General features: G+C 42.8%; 1 protein-coding gene across 3 annotated transcripts in view; it reads left to right on the forward strand.

Moving 5' to 3' along the window:
- LOC138210342 (protocadherin-1-like) overlaps positions 1-17,500 on the forward strand; it is a 126,700-nt gene that overhangs the window by 76,831 nt on the left and 32,369 nt on the right. The window contains exon 5 of one of the 3 annotated variants that reach the window (XM_069169434.1): positions 10,723-13,051. The exons of the other annotated variants lie outside the window; for them this stretch is intronic. Coding sequence (XP_069025535.1) covers positions 10,723-10,781 — 59 coding nt within the window. The 3' untranslated portion in view covers positions 10,782-13,051. Of the gene's footprint in view, positions 1-10,722; positions 13,052-17,500 lie in introns of those variants that run through there. 3 annotated transcript variants of the gene reach the window in all.

The raw sequence follows: 17,500 nt of genomic DNA on the forward strand, positions 1-17,500 counted from the left end.
TCGTGAAACACGAACTCTCACAGATAAACCGTACACACTCTCATCATAAATCCTCTCTGCAGGATCACAACGTGTTTCCGGAGCTAAAAACATTTGACTGGAATCGATGAAGTCGCCTTTCGTTAACGTCGTCCGACGTTAGAACCGAATATTCCTGATGCTCCTTCACCGCAGCGAACTCACCGTTAATCAATACCGCCGGAGCCGCGCTGCTCCCAGTCAATCAGTGTGTACTCGGATGCTCGAGTGTTCACAGTGAAGTGTGAGTCATCACACACACACACACACACACACACACACACACACACACACACACACACACACACACACACACACACACACACACACACACACACACACACACACACACACACACACACGGCTGGCTGGATCTCTGCTGGCCTACATGCTTTAGATAACAGAGTGGAAGCTGAAGAGGAGGCGTTCATGTTAAAAGGATTGAACTGCCAGGGGTTGGCATGGCGACCTCTGTGAAAACAGCCCTCCAAAAGTTTTATCTTTTTTTTTTGGCCATGAAAAGATTTTTTTCTATTTCCTCCTCCTCCTTCTTCTTTTTTTTTTTTTTTTAAACTGGAGCGCGAGACGGTTGAACTCAAAGAGCTGGAGGAGATCAGACGGAGAGGGGCGGCCCAGGACGGCGGCGGAGTATCACAAAGTAAAGAGGAAGACAAACAAAGAGACGTATAGGAGCTGCACCGGGGCACCGGCGCAGGCTCCGCCCCCAGACTGTGTTGTCTGTGGGTGGACGGCGTCGGCGGGTCGCGGCGTGACGCACGGCTCGGCTCTTTGTCTGACTTGGCTTTGCTCTGTGGCTTCAGCGCACACAGGCAGTAAACCAGGGGTGTGTGTGTCCATGTGTGTGTGTCCATGTGTGTGTGTCCATGTGTGTGTGTGTCCATGTGTGTGTGTGTGTCCATGTGTGTGTGTGTCCATGTGTGTGTGTCCATGTGTGTGTGTGTCCATGTGTGTGTGTCCATGTGTGTGTGTGTCCATGTGTGTGTGTCCATGTGTGTGTGTGTCCATGTGTGTGTGTCCATGTGTGTGTGTCCATGTGTGTGTGTCCATGTGTGTGTGTGTCCATGTGTGTGTGTCCATGTGTGTGTGTGTCCATGTGTGTGTGTGTGTCCATGTGTGTGTGTGTCCATGTGTGTGTGTGTCCATGTGTGTGTGTCCATGTGTGTGTGTCCATGTGTGTGTGTGTCCATGTGTGTGTGTCCATGTGTGTGTGTGTCCATGTGTGTGTGTCCATGTGTGTGTGTCCATGTGTGTGTGTCCATGTGTGTGTGTGTCCATGTGTGTGTGTCCATGTGTGTGTGTGTCCATGTGTGTGTGTGTGTCCATGTGTGTGTGTGTGTCCATGTGTGTGTGTGTCCATGTGTGTGTGTGTCCATGTGTGTGTGTCCATGTGTGTGTTTGTGCAGGGGCGTGCAGGTGTATTGTAATCGTGGTCACACATGACGGGAAGCCGTTCAGTGAACTTCCTGTTTCCTGTTCCTGCTAATTTGACACGTAGGCTGGACATGAAAGGGAAGAGTTCAGTGTTTCTGACTGTGATACTGATACGACTGCTGCTGAACACACCGCCGACACTCTCCGTCCTCACGTCTCCGTCCTCACGTCTCCGTCCTCACGTGTCCGTCCTCACGTCTCCGTCCTCACGTCTCTCTGCTGTATCTGTCGGAAACCAAAATAAGGTGCAAACGTTTTAGGAACTTAAGATTCTGATTCACCGTCAGGGAGGCTTCTGATTGGTCCCAGGTTCCTCCTGCCGACCTCCAACCGGCGTGTGTATTTCACGTTTTGCCGTGATACCGGGTTGAGTGGTGTTACTAGCACTGAGAATATTAAAGTTAATCTTGCGATTGGAAATACTTGCTGCCAACTGGTACTTCGAGTACGTGGCTTAAAGGTTTGACTGAGAACCTAATCAATAGATTGCTCGTTGCCTGACTCGCTGATGATTTATTTTCATGGTTGGTCGGTTCAAGGAGGAGCGCTCGCTTTCCGCCTACTCGTAGTCGACCTTCCATGTCTCCACCTTCTCTCGGGGAACCACCCACCCTGCAGGGATCTCTTATAATGAACTCCCACTGGCTCTGTGGTTCAGAATAAAGAGATCAGATAAACATGACTTTATGCTGCATGTTAAAAACTCTCCTCAAAAGGCTCCAGTAATGAAAAGTGGACCCTCATATAATGTTGCGGTTGTGTGTCTGTCTGCTGAGGAAAAAAAAAAAAGGAGTTATGAGTCAAAGTGGGAGCAGAAGAGCTGAAAGTGATTTGACCAAAATAAAAAAAATAAAAAAAACGAGGCACAGAGAAGAAAAAGTGGAGAACTGAGAGAGAGCAGAACACTTAAGAGAGAAAATCGACTTTGAAAAATGAGAAAGAGAGAGCGACGGGTCAGAGCTTCACCAATAAAGCGAAGAGAAAGATAAAAGATTCAGCCTTGGCAGGAGAAACTGAGGCGTTTTCCTGAGAGCTCTTCGGCCCGGTGGACACATCCAGCTTCCCTCTGCGCTCTCCCACAGCCATTTAACTGATTTAATTCTCCAAAATGGAGTCTCTCTGTCAGTCTGCGCAGTTTTTTTTTCTTCTCGTCTGTCACATTTGAGACGCTCTCCTCAGCCTCTTCCACAGTAAATCTGTTTAACAGCGGCACATAAAAAAAAAACCACAAAAAAACGACATCAATTCAAAGGATGAGCTACGTAAGAAAACAGCACAATAAGCACACCAGAACCCAATAAAGACCGCAATACAGCTGACGCCTGACAACGTTATCTAATGCGAGGCAATAAGCTAATGCTAACTGATGAGGCACTATAGACAGACCAACTCCATAGATGATAGCGAGGGAGGCTGCAGGCTGACAGACAGCTGATATCTGATGAGTCAGTCAGCCAGAGCTGCAGCTGAATTTAAAGAAAGCCAGATAACTGGCCCGGCTCAGAGGACTGACAGCGAGTCGTAGAGGAGTAGAAATAAGGTCAGAATATACAAATATTATCAGGAACATAAACCCACATTCATCTGGAAAATTGGTTCCTTTGAGAATGTTTTGAAAAGAGTTAAAGAGGATAAAAGGTTTGGACGCTGAATGATCACATGAACTCTTTGGGTAAAATATCTAAAGGAGAACTGGCCCTGTTTAAAGAAATGTTTCTGAGAGCAGGTTAAACTTGAATAGAAAATATGTCACGACGTCACTGCATGGCTAAGAAAAAGCTCACTTTATTTTTTAAATATTTTAATGAATAATAACTCGGTGCATCATAGTAAGGTGGTGGCGACTGTGATGAAAGTAAATGACAATTGTTTCACCTTTCAGGAAGACTCTTGTAAAGCTTTCCTCCACCAGGAGCGGGTCCTCCTGCACCAGCATGTTTCTACAGTGGCCCAGAGAGGACAAACCAAACACTGGTCCTAGAGGGACTTTTGCAAACTTTCTTACACATTGCCCTTGTGCAAAAAAAAAAAAAAAAAAAAAAAAAAAAGAGTTCGTAGCTTCAGGTCTGTAAAATGGTTCTGATCCAGAAGTGTCTTCAGCTGCAATACCAGCGAGTGCCACTAGAGGTCGGCTCCAAAAAGCCTCCGGCTCCATAGACTCCCATTCAACTTCTCTCATCAAATCCAAAGTGAATAAAATGTGTCCATCAGTTATCTCGGTGTTGTTAGCTAAAGTCACTCCTTCTTATTAGTTTTCTGGAGGTCCATCTGAAAATAATCCCTCATTCATTAGAAAAGAAGATTCAAGAAGACCTGTTTTTGGGGGCGTGTCTGTTTGATTGACAGGCCTGTGGTGCAGTCAGGTTACAGCTATCGGTGGGCGGGACGTAGTATCGTCAGGTTTCCAATCAGATCGGTCAGATCCACCGCTGGCTCCTCCCCCAGCTCGGAGGTTTCATAACGTTCACAAACCACCGAGGTGACGTCACTGCTGGTTGGCTGCAGGACAACAACAGATGATGAATTAGATCTTTTTAGATTTGTTGTTGGATTCTTTACATGCTCACTTCAGTCTAATTTTGTCTTCTATGCTTTTATTTTCCACATTTTAGAAGTTAAAACATGTTTTGTGGATTCAAATCTCTGCTCGCGGATTATCGTAGTTTATTGCCTGCAATTCTGACAAATCGAAACACTTACCAACCGACCAGTCAACCCTGAGAGCACAGTACATCCCGAGCAGGACAAAAGGACGGTTTAAAGAGGACAGGCCACTCAAACAGTCAGCAGCGTGCCAGTGTGTTGATTCTATTGTGGCCGGTGTGAAAAGGAAGCCTGGAGCTGTGAATAGAGCTCGCTGCTGGATAGCAACCGTTGCATTATCACAGGCCTGACAGACAGAGTGGGGTGTTGAGCCACACTGCCACTTTACTCACCACTGAAATTTCTCTTTTATGTCGCCACACAACGCTTTCCATGCAGGTGCGTGCCACAGAAGCCTCCCCATCTTTTCATATATTGTCCATTGTGCGCCGCTGCTGCAGGAGAGACTCTGTAAACGAATGCAGGAGCTCCTCGGTTCCTGCGTTGAGGTTGGTGTTTAAAAAAAAAAGAAAAAAAAAAAAAGGGTCTTTGTGTCAGCTGCCTCTTCGTCTGAAGAGCCTCGGGCACACTAGAAAGTACTGACTGGAAACACTCAGCATGGCTCACACTCAACAGTTCGTTTTTCTAGATATGCTCGTCTTTGATGAGATTTCCTTTGTTATCCAGCTCGTTTAACGGATCCAGAGAAGGTGTGCTGGATCCTACAGCACATGAACAGAGATGAATAACGAACTTCAATACTTCTGCTACGTTTACGTTTATTACACGTGAGCACTACTCGGCCCGTCCAGCCTCGGAGATGAACCACTTGGTATCGGCTTAAATACATCTGACGGTTTGGGCCACGTACCTCTCTTCAGGCTTCTCTTTGTGTAGCTGGCTAGCGAGCATTTAGCAGGTGAGGCATTTAGGGAGCGTCGGTACATTGTAGCGTCCAGCAGTAATGTGCATATGAGGCATTTAGGGGACATCTGTTAATTGTAGTTACCGAAAAACTACCTTTTTTTACACTCTTCCCCTCTAAACTGCATGAAAATGTTGTGTGATGTAATTTTCTTTTTCTTTTTGGTACTGAGAAACGTTTTGTGTCGTAACTGGTACTGAAGTCACGGCATCATAAACATTTGAACAATATCCAGCCCGCTACTTCGAACATATTCTTTTTCTCAGACGTTTAAAAAGAAAAAAAAAAACAGTTTTCAGTTTGAAGATGACGTAAAACCCAGAAGAAAAGTATATTTGTTGTTTCTAGTCTGCAATCATATTTCTAAATACTTCTTGTGTTCTTGCCTCAAAACAAACCGCAGATTTTGAAGTTTACGGGGAGTTTTGATCGGTGAAAATGTTTTTTTTGCTCGACGCTTGTCGGCTTCAAACACGTTTGTAGAAAGTTTCCAAAGCTAAGAGACTTTTGATGATGAAGAAAATATCAAAGTTTCGTCAGAAACTTCCAGTCTGTGTTTTGATTAATTACACCGTTTCTGCCAAGATATTATCCAATTACACCTCAAATTTATACCGGACAATGTGTGAATTGAGTATTTTACGGAGCTCTTTGAATGCAATCCTTTTTGTCGGGAGTTTTCTTTTCATCTCAGATAATACCGGTATAATTTAGAAAGAGGAGGTCGGGTACCACTTTCAATCAGACTCGGTGCCGTCCGTCCGTCCGTCGGCTGAGTCGCCTCCAGACTCCTAATTCAGAGTGATGGAGCCCTGAATCAGCTGATCAAACCGAACAGCTGGTGGGACGGCAGGCGCCGAAGTTTATCCGCTTTACATATTGCCTCAGGGCTATTTTTTCTCCTCTTCAGCGGGGCTCCATCAAAACTCATTTCTCCCCTGCAGTCGCTGTAAACTCTGACTGGCGTGCAGAGTTGTTGTTTTTTTACATTTCCAGCTGCGTTGGAGGCGGCGTGGATTCTTTAGCGCTGCGTTGGAGGCGGCGTGGATTCTTTAGCGCTGCGTTGGAGGCGGCGTGGATTCTTTAGCGCTGCGTTGGAGGCGGCGTGGATTCTTTAGCGCTGCGTTGGAGGCGGCGTGCTCCGTCTCAGAAAGCGCAGCAGCTCCTTTGCACTCGCGCTGAATGGAGAATATTTCACGAACCACTCAAACGTCTGCCAGCAGGCCGTTAGCTTCCATTAGCTTAGCGCAAAGACCAAAACCACACGCACGAGGCGACAAACTCCATCTTCAAGCGCCTCTAAAGCCGCCCGATGATCCCTTTATATTGTGCAGCGTTCACCAGCTCGTTTCTCGGCTCTGAGAAGCTGCCAGCAGAGACGACGGGAAATTAGTCCGTTTTTAGACTTTTTATAGATGAACTGGATTTAACGTGAAACTAAAAGTGGAAAAGAGAGTCAGTACTTCCTGTCTTGGTGGAGCTGAACCGCACGCTGACCTCTGACCTCCTCGGCTTGAGACTCACAAAACCTTTTGTCTGGCGTTGGAGAGTTTTTAGATATTTCTCAACATCTCTAGCAGAGAAACAGAAAACCAAACAACACTTCTCACATTGTTTAGTTTTGGTTTGATGAATCTTGTGTAATTGGATCCAGCTCTTTAGTTTTAGGTGAGAATGAAAACCCAAAAGTTTAACCGTCGTTAGTGGAGGTTTGTTCTCCGGTGTTTAAGTGCTCTGGAGAGTTTTTGTTTTGTTTTTTGAAACTCGCTCTTTGAACAGATGGATGTAAGACTTGGTGACCTTTCAGCTCTACGAACAGAAGCCTCGCTGTTTGTTTTTCCTCTTTGATTCGGTTGATCCGTGGTAAACAGCTAAGGCGACTATCCCGACTTTATAAACCACAAACTCAAGGCTGCTTTGTTTGTTTTTAAGATGCACGAAAATCTGTCTCTGCAGAGGCAAAAAAAAAAAAAGTGGAAAAACCGAAGATGTAAATGTGAGAACGAACGAATGTCTTCATTTGAGCTAATGATGGAAGTTGTTTCTCTTTTCTTGCAGACAAGTTTGACCCTCATATTTTTTTCTCAACATCAGCCAAATACTGACAAACATGACCATGAAATTTGCACTTATATTGGAATCATTATTTTTGGATATTGTATTGTTTGTTTACTACATTTTTTTCCAGAATAAATACATGAACTAGCTGTATTTTCATATGTAAAAATGCTGCCTTACTGTGCAATACCACTGAGGGCCACTAGGGGCTCCAACAGACTCCCACTGAAAAAGCATCAAGTTCTCGCCTGAAATACAAAGTCAGTAAATGTTTGGGGGGGGGGGCGTGGCTGTTTGATTGACAGGCCTGTGGTGCGGTCAGGTTTCTGCTAAAGGTGGGCGGGGCGTAGCGTCAGATTCTCCTCTGTGGTCACTTCTTTTACGACTCCAGCCGTGATCCTCCCCTCAACCCAACCATCTTCTCAGAAACTCTAGGAATATAAATAATTCATTGAACATATTGTCATTGAGTGGGAGTTTTTCAGAAGTATGTTTTAACAGGGTTTTTAGGAAAAGGAACAAATAAAACCTGTCCTCGAGGATTCGCTGTTTCCTTTTGACTTTAATCACCTTTCTCCGCTTTCTTCTTCTCACAATTGTAAGAGAAGATGAACCTTGATTTTATTTTAGAATATTTATCACAAAAATGAGAATGAACATCGAAGCTCCAGGCAGGCAGCTGCGTCTTTATGAATATATTTAATCCCCCCAAACCTTGATTTTTAAAAAATATTTTAAATATATAAAAATGTGCCTTAAGCAGCTTTATTGTTACTTATTCTTAATCGAGTGCGGTTCATTTCTTCACTGAAGCTTTATGTTGGATTTAACACAAAATTCAAACCACAGACTTTCTGTTTTTCAGATGTAAATATTTCATGTGCATCTTTGGAAAGTTTTGGATCATTACTACAATTTCAAATATAGTTTTCTGAGTTTGAACAAAATCATATTGTGAAATAGCTGATCTGACATTAATTGGGGGTCATTTTTTAAGCGTATTAATACATTTTTGGCTAATCTGATGTTTGATTTCCAAATAAATCCCTGCTTTAATGTCAATTTAAATACCACACACACAAAAACAAAAGAAGAAGTAGTAAACAGGAATAAATCTGGTGTTAAAAGATTTGCAAATATCTTTTTTCTGCGTCTTTCCAAGCCGGCGGTCCTATTTACAGATCAACATCCTCTCCACCCGCTGCACCTTCAGCATCTGTCAGGTCTGTGGGCTGCCGACTGTGTGATCACAACCGTCTCCAAACATCGGCCGTCGCACCCCCCCCCCCCCACCCCCCGCCCCCCACGCTAAAATTACATACAGTATGCCTCGGAGCCTTGTGTAACCTGGCTTTGATTCAGCGCTGTTGTGACCCACTTCCCCGATCAATGACATCTGGAGGAGGAGGAGGAGGTGGCAGGAGGGGGGAAGGGGAGAAAGGGAAGGTCGCTGGGAGGTGCTGATGATGTCTAACAAACGCGTCCGGCGGGGGGTAACCTCTGGAGCAGGTAGCGTGGAGGAGGCGCTAAACGAGGACGACGTCCAACTGTGGGTTTCATTATGAACAGATGCTGCCGCGATGGGAGGGAGGGGGAGGGGGGAGGAGGTAGGGAAGGGGAGGAGGGGGGAGGGAGGAGGAGGGAGGTAGAATTCACGAGGAGGAAAAAATGAAAGGAGGCAGGAGAGAAGGGAGATTAGGAATAGAAACTAAAAGGAGGAGGAAGAGGAGGAAGAGTAAAACCTGCAGGTGTGAGTTTTTTTGTGTGCGCACACTTTCCCAGTTAAAATGCATGAAAGAATGCAGGATCAGCTTTTGGTGTGTGTGTGTGTGTGTGTGTGTGTGTGCGTGTGCGTGTGCGTGTGCGTGTGTGTGTGTGTGTGTGCGTGCGTGCGTGCGTGCGTGCGTGCGTGCGTGCGTGCGTGCGTGCGTGCGTGCGTGCGTGCGTGCGTGCGTGCGTGCGTGCGTGTGTGTGCGTGTGCGTGTGCGTGTGCGCGTGTGCGCGTGTGCGTGTGTGCGTGTGCGTGTGTGTGTGTGTGTAGCAGCTCTCGGTCCACCGTATTACTTCTTTCATAAGTCGAAGGTCACTCACAGTTTGTAAATCTTCTCACATGAGCACACAGCAGATTAGATGAAGTGTTCATAATAGCGGAACAATAACAGACTATTAAAGTTCATTCAAACCGGAACAAGGAGCAAATATTTGTCTCACATTACTTCTGCAAACACAAACGACCTCTCGACAGTTTATTCGCCTCCAAACAGCACAACATAATATTCAGCCTGAAGAGGAGGTGCTTTTGTTGTTGTTGTTGTTGTTGTTGTGAAGATTAAACAAAATAAAAGCCATTTTTGATTCTACAGTGAATTTGAACTTGAATTTCACATTAATACGGGCGAGAATCTTAAAGGACTTTTCAAAATAAATCCACAAAACTTTTACTGTGAAATCGAACTCTTGATTTCACAGTAAAAAATGTTTGAAGTTTTGAAGTTATTGATCAGGAGGATTATCATAATTGACCACAAAGTTTTTGGACCCATCAATCATTGTAATTGGTCGTCGTGTTATCTTTACTGTTTGTTTCAGTATTTTAGAAGTTGTACTAGATTGGCACCTGAGATGCAGTACTGGTATTTAATCATAATAATAATAATAATAATAATAATAATAATAATAATAATAACGACGCTTTACAGGTTAAATGATTTAAAACAACATCATAAAAGTAGAAATCACAGTGAAAGCAGCTAATAGGAGTAAAAACAACAGGAATTAAAAGCAGCTCTGAGAAGTTGGTTTTCAGGACAGATTTGAGAGTCGTGACTGTTTTTTTCCGGATAAACAGACTGCATGTTGTTGTTGTTTGTATGTTTTAATGTTGCCGCCACACGGCCGGCTACGAGCACGAGTCTCACCTCGTTCCTGTCGCTGCTACACCGAGCTGATGTTAATTCATCTGTAATGTGGGAAACCAGCGTGAACATGCAAAACCCAACACGCAAATATCTTTACATGCAAATAATCGGCGAGCTGCGTGTAAACGGACAGAAATATTTCCCTGCAGGAGAATTTACATTCACAGAATTATCCACCATTATAACCTGAAGCTAACATAAAAACCACAACAGTTAGCTCGCTAGCGAACTATCAGCTGATCCGTCCCAAAACCTGCTCAATATTTTTCTCATGAAATTGAGGTTGAAATTAAGAATAAATATTAAATAATTTCCAAACATATAAATCTTTGCTGCTCATTTCAGAAATGTTGTTGAGTGTTGCATCCAGTTGTTTTTCTTACCATTTTATGTTTTTATTTACCGACAGAAATCCTAATTGTCTATTTAACTGGTCTTTTTTTCCCACTATTTATCCAGTATATTATATTTAACTGTGACTTTGAGTTTATGCACAGTTCAGTTGTTTCCCCATTTTTTTTAAACTGATCTCATTTTGCGTTATTTCTGGCTCTGCAAACCGCCCCTGCATCTATTTTTAATTCGCTTCTTTTTTCAAACATAATTATTTATTTTTTCCTTCAAACCAGCTTTTCAATTAATCCTACGTATTTTGACTTTTTTTTTTTTCTTCTTCTTCTTCTCATTGATGAGACATTTTGCATGGAATGTGTTTTCTGCGTTGCGTTACCTGTGAGGTGTAAGACGTTCGTATCTATCCTCTTGTAGGTGGAGCGTCGTCAAGCACCCAGCCGGAGAGGGGGGCCGGACAAAAAAGACTGCCTTAAGACAAAACTAAAGACACAAAGAGCATCTAAAGCTTCTTTTTCTTCTTCTTCTTCTTCTTCTTTTTTTTTTTTTTTTTTTTTTCTCCACCAATTTAAAAAAAGAAAAATCAGATTAAGTCCTCAAGTTTTTTTTGGTATTTTTTCTCTTCGCTGCAGCTCTGAGGATTTCTCTCTCCTCCTCCCTCCTTGCCTGTGGTCGTGAACTGCTTTTTACATTTAAAAAAAAAAAAAAAAATTCTTGGCTTCAAGTTCACAATTGTTGGTACAAGTTTCCCCGTCGAGGAGAATTGAATCACAAAAAAAATCAGAAAAAAAAACACATTTTTGAAGGTGAATTCCTCCTGAATAACAAGGAATTTATCGTCTTCGTTTTTTTTGTGGTTTTTTTCACCACATCCTTGGTAGGTCATTTTTTGTGGGGGGAGTGGATTTGTACTTCTTTTTTGTCTACGCTGCACTGTTCTCTTTGTGGATGTAACCGAAGTGGACTCATCACGATCGAAGTGGATTATCGGCTCTTTGTTGCTTCTGTTTTTTTTTTCCAGCTGTTTTTTGCAGCTTTTTGAATTTTGTTCCTCCGTGAGAACCGAAGTTCCACGTCGGTTCCCAGGGTCACTTTTAACGTGCGATGAACTTCTTTTTTCGTTGTTTTTTTCCCTGTTTTTGGTAGCCCTGGTGCCTGTAGTTGATGATTGACAGTCAGGGTTGGAAGGACAGGGTGATTGGCAGATAATCAGCTGACCCGCCTTCTCTCGCAGGCCAATAGAAACTCTTGGAGAAACCGACAGAAACTGTTTTTTGGCCCTCATTGTCACCCCTACCGTTCTTTCCCTGTTTGATTGGGCCACAGTTTAAAGGAGCACTTTTATATAAACCACAGTCACATGACAAAATCCAGTTTTATCCGGTAAAAGTGGAGTCTCGCTTTGGAAGCAGGAGAAAACTGCTGGACAGGAAATAAATGCAGGAATGACAAGTTGTTTTCAGTAGTTTATTAAAAGTGTCATCATCACACAGATTTCCAAAAAGACCAGAATAAAAACTGTGAAAGAAACAAAACAAAATAATTTCCTCAGGATATCTTTGTTCTCAGTTTATTGGCGGAGTTTCAGCCCCTTAAAATGTTCAAGGTCAAATTTCAAGAGACAAAATAGTAAAAAACTCTTTAATAACAAAATATAAGTAAAAAAATATTTCTGTACGCCGTGTTTTGATATTAAAGATGAATGTTGGCCATAACATCATCATTATATATTCAAATTCAGACAGATAGACGTTAGAATTTAAAGATGTTTTGTCATCCAGGCTGAAGAGTTTCTTTCTTCATTTCTCTGAACACGTTTCATCCATATTCTCCCAAAAATAACGTTTTCTTCTATGATTCGTAAATTCTTGCAGGTTTTGAACTCTTTTAGATAAAAACATGAAATGTGCCCAAATTTACATTCTGCAAACATTTTGATGGCGGTTTTTTTTGGCCTAAAAGGGACCAAATGTAGAAATGCAGAAGTTTGAGAGTTCATCCAGCTGATCGTGCTGCAAAATTGATCTCTTCCTAAGAAACAGACTTTTACCGGAGCTCGGCCGGCCGTTTCCTCCTGCTTCTGCTCTTTGTGCAAATATAAAAACACCATAAACGTATTCACACTATCTAGTACCATAAAAAGAGCTAAGAATACAAAAATATGATCTAATATGAACGATTTAATTTTGACATATGATACATATTACATCTAAATTCTGCTGCTACTCCATATTTGAACCTAAATCTCTCCAAATATAAAAAAAAAAAAAAATGAAAAAAAGGTTTCAACTTTTAAACACCAGTAGCTTTTTTTTATTTTTTTTTTATAACATTTAGCTGCTGGTGAATCCGGCCAGTTACCCCCCCCCCCCCCCCTTCCTCCCTCCCCTCCCCTGACCTGTCAGTCACATCTCGACTTCCTTGTATCTTCCAGTAAATAAATCTGTGTAGGACTCAGCTGGTTGGTTAGCACGTCAGCTCGTAGCGACAAGACGAGTAAACCGTCGGTCGAAGAAGCCCAGACTATTTGTTTGTAAGTACCACAGTGTGTTTATTCTGAACTATAACAGTATGTTTATGGGATATAAAAAAAAGTTGTAAAATGGTGTACGAGTTTGAATATTTGTAGTCATCACTGGTTTGCTGTAGGAAATCCAAACAGAGCAGCTCGGCGGCCTGCTGCTGTACCTGTGAATGTACTTTGTATTCAGAGGTTTTTATTACAATAAACAAAGTGCTGATATCAGACGCTGCAGCTTTAGTTTCTACACTGCTTTCCTCTTGTCCTTGTTTTTTTGTTTTCCTTCATGTGTGACACCAGAATGAGGAACTTTACAAGAAATCTGTAAATTCAAGCAAGCTTACAGTTTTTTATTGTTTTTGATTTTTACGCAAAAAAGGTCAAAAAACAAAAGAAGTGTTAATGACGTAAAGTAAATCTTTTCAAACTAAACTCACTTTATGAACACAAATTACTCCTCGTTTACGATTGGAAAAATAATCTGCTCCTGTTTTCTCACCAACAAATAAAACTATAAAACAAATAAATAAACAAGCAGGTAAAAACAGAAGTGATGGGATTTGCAGGAAATGTGGCCTTCACAATAAAAGTCTCGAATTCAATGCTTATTATGAAATGAAGTGATGACATATTACTGGATGTTAAATTAGTTTTCTACATGCGTCATAAAGAAAACACGACGTGATGTTGATTTTGTTTCTATTTTGGAGAGTTTTCCTCGAATAACACGGCAGCACGGTCGATATTAAAGCTGTGATAATAAGTCTGGATTAAACTGAGCCGTCATGTGAACGCTTCGTTGCTGCTTTAAGAGCCGCCATAAAAACCCTCAAAGGTCAAAGTTGAACGACGGAAAGATGTTTTTATTATCTGTACACACACACACACACACACACACACACACACACACACACACACACACACACCTCTGAGACTATATATATATATATATATATATATATATATATATATATATACGTGAGCAGAATTTAACCTCCTGTGAATCCAAAGATTTAAAACTTAATCACGTGACAAACAATTTATTTATACTCTCATATTAATAAGACTTTAATAAGTGAAACATGCAACAGTTGGTTTATCTGTCAGATTACCACGCGTGTGCATACCAACATGCTTCAGACTGATCAGAGCGGTCCGTGTCCCCCCCCTCATCAGTCGTCTCCAGCTCTCCATCATAAGGGTCTCATACATTAAACATGACTTCATGTGCTGTCTGGTCTCTGAATGACAGCTCCATGAAACCTTCAATGTTGTCGTAAAGAAACAACCTCGTCTGCTGTGGAGCTTTCGATCGCATGGCGTGTTCTTCCTCGGCCGACCTCTAGTGGCACTCGGTGGTATTGCAGCTAATTTTTCAGACCACTTTTATATAATGTCTGGGATGACAACGTGAACTCAGAAAACATGATCTGGACTTTTGACTTTGTTTTTTTAGCATATTTGAGTGTTGCCATTGAGCTGTTTGCCGTCGTACTGCGCTGTGATTGGCTGAGACTCGTCGGGGCACCCTCGCCGCTCCGCTCCGGTTCTGTGTTGAACACGAGAGCGAGCCCGTTAGACGATGAAGAGGAGCATCTGGGGAGAGTTTAGAAACGCACCGTTAAAGAACCAATCAGAGGGAACGTGCACAAACACACACACACACACACACACACACACACACACACACACACACACACACACACACACACACACACACACACACACACACACACACACACACACTGTGTTCGGGTTCAAGTGTGCAGATCGGGGAGGCGGTCCGGGTTGGATCGGGTGCAAATATATCTGCTGAGTAATGGCCTTGAGAGAGAGTGTGTGTGTGTGTGTGTGTGTGTGTGTGTGTGTGTGTGTGTGTGTGTGTGTGTGTGTGTGTGTGTGTGTGGCTCCACTCTCTGGTCATTCTGGAAAAGTTTCAAACTCTGGTCCTTTCACCTTATCTGTTGCAGTAAATAGAGCTAAACATGTTGTGTGTGTGTGTGTGTGTGTGTGTGTGTGTGTGTGTGTGTGTGTGTGTGTGTGTGAGAGAACCAGTCCATACTTAGTGCTGCTGTTATATTTTAATTAAAGCCAAACGGCGGCCTTAATTACTGCCATGATAAACAACACCTCTCTCTCTCTCTTTCTCTCTCTCTCTCATCATCAAAGCTCGCCCAGATGTAGACACACGCACATGCACACGCCTAAACACACGCATGCACGCACACACACGCCGAGCCTGCGGTCGGTCTCGGTGGTGCAGCAGAACTGTGTTTATGGCTGTTAATGAAAACTGAGGCCGGAGTCCCAGAATCCCAACGCTAATCACCATCCAACTCTCTGGACAGGAGAGGATGGAGCGAGGGAGGGAGGGGGGGGAGGGAGGGTGTGTGTGTGTGTGTGTGTGTGTGTGTGTGTGTGTAGTTTTTTAGAGACCACGAGCACATTTGTGTCTGAACATGCAGAAACAGATAAAGAAAAAAGAGAATATGGAGATGCAGCCATGTTGGTGTGTTTACACTTCTCATGTGCTGTTGGTGTGTGTGTGTGTGTGTGTTTACTCATAGTACTTGAGGGGACAGTGGCTCCACCCAGTTTTTAGTCTTTCTTGTGAACATGCTCACATTCAGGTTCACTCGGCCACTCTGGCCAATCAGAGGCCAGTGTGCGTGCCAACATATGATGATGATGGTGATGATGATGATGATGTTGAAGCTGTTGGTGCTCGGTGCTGATTGGTTGAAGCTGCTCCAATAAACTGACGCCTCCCCATGTTCAAAGCACCTTTAAACATTCAACAATTGGTATGAAATAATGATAATAATGATAACAATGATGATAATAATAATAATAATAATAATCTAGTTTATAGTTGTGAATCAGAAATGAAGACTTGAGAGACGAAGAGTCATTTGGTCCAAAATGTTTTCTTGGTTTCTGAGCAACTTGAACAAAACACCAGTTTTTCTCTTGTCCAGTTGTTTAAGTTTGAATTATTTAATTGGGTGTAAAACTTTACACAGTTTGAGTTTCTAAAGTGTTTTTTCTGTTGTTTTTTCTTAACTGTAACAGAAACAAGATGTTTCCCAGATTTGAGTGTTTGTAGATAAGTTGGGTTCTTTGTGCTTTCTGATGACGTCGAGTTTGTTTCCGATCGTTACTGTGGATCACATTTCTTAAAATAAAAAAAAATGAACATCAAGAATCTGACATTTTTGCAAACTAGTATTTGACCTCCCGAAGTCTGAAAGAAACGAACGTACTCAGAACTGCGTCCAAGTAACGACTGTTTATTTATCTCCGCTGCATGTTTGTGTTTCTCATGGAAGGGGGCGGAGCCTCACGGAGAGGTTGGATAGGTGAGCGTTACTGGAGTTGATGACAGCGACGCTCGTCATAATAATCCACAAGTAGAAAGATGTAAACACTGTAATATAATGAAGGTGGTGGACGGACTTCAAGACTTTGAAATCTCAGTTTAAAATATTAGCTGTTGGTGTTTATATTTATTAGTCTGTCGCTGGTCGGACTGCAGCTCCTCTCATGTTCAGCACTGATGTGTGTGTGTGTGTGTGTGTGTGTGTGTGTGTGTGTGTGTGTGTGTGTGTGTGTGTGTGTGCGTGTGTGTGTGTGTGTGTGTGTGTGCGTGCACAAATCACATTGTGTGTTTCTGCGGTTTCGATGCCAACAAAGAATAAAAGTCAAAATATTCACATATTTCTGATAATCAGCAAAAAAGAATTGCACAAGATTTGTTTTGTGTTCCGGAATCAGCAGCTGATTTGGGTCATAAAGTATCTTCTGCTGCCCTCGACCAACCCTCAACCAGACTGTTACTGTCAGCACAGAGCCAGCGCACACACACACACACACACACACACACACACACACACACACACACACACACACACACACACACACAAACAAAAAGACAAAGATACAGAGCTTCCAAATAATTACTGAGCCCAGAAGTCTGCAGCACTGTAGAGCCAGCAGTGTGTTAGTGTCCATGTTGTGTGTGTGTGTGTGTGTGTGTGTGTGTGTGTGTGTGTGTGTGTGTGTGTGTGTGTGTGTGTGTGTGTGTGTATACAGGTCTGGACTCTGCTCCTTAATGAGGAGACAGAGGACAGACTGGTTTATAGAGAAAACCTTCCAAATCCCATTACTGCACTGGTTAGTGTGTGTGTGTGTGTGTGTGTGTGTGTGTGTGTGTGTGTGTGTGTGTGTGTGTGTGTGTGTGTGTGGTTTTTTTTACAAGTAGGGGTGTGTGTGATTGTGTGTGTTGGTCTGTGTATTACTGCACTTTTTATAAGTCCCTGTTTTTTGTATGTGTGTGTTTGTGTGTGTTTGTGTGTGTGTTTGTGTGTGTGTTTGTGTGTGTGTGTGTGTGTGTGTGTGTGTGTGTGTGTGTCCCACTCTGTCCTCAGTAAATAGCGACTTCTCATTAAAGCTTTCCGCTCGGCTGCAAGCGAACGCCGACTCCTGGAACCTGGATAATCCACTCCCCAACACACACACACACACACACACACACACACACACACACACACACACACACACACACACACACACACACACACACACACACACACACACAAACACACACACAAACACACACACAAACACAAATAATACGCACATGAACACACTCTCACACAGTAAAGCTCTTTCCAG

The sequence above is a fragment of the Embiotoca jacksoni genome, unplaced genomic scaffold (genome assembly GCF_022577435.1).
Source record: "Embiotoca jacksoni isolate LCO1_2020_lvr unplaced genomic scaffold, fEmbJac1.0.p SCAF_45, whole genome shotgun sequence".
Classification (NCBI taxonomy): domain Eukaryota; kingdom Metazoa; phylum Chordata; class Actinopteri; family Embiotocidae; genus Embiotoca; species Embiotoca jacksoni.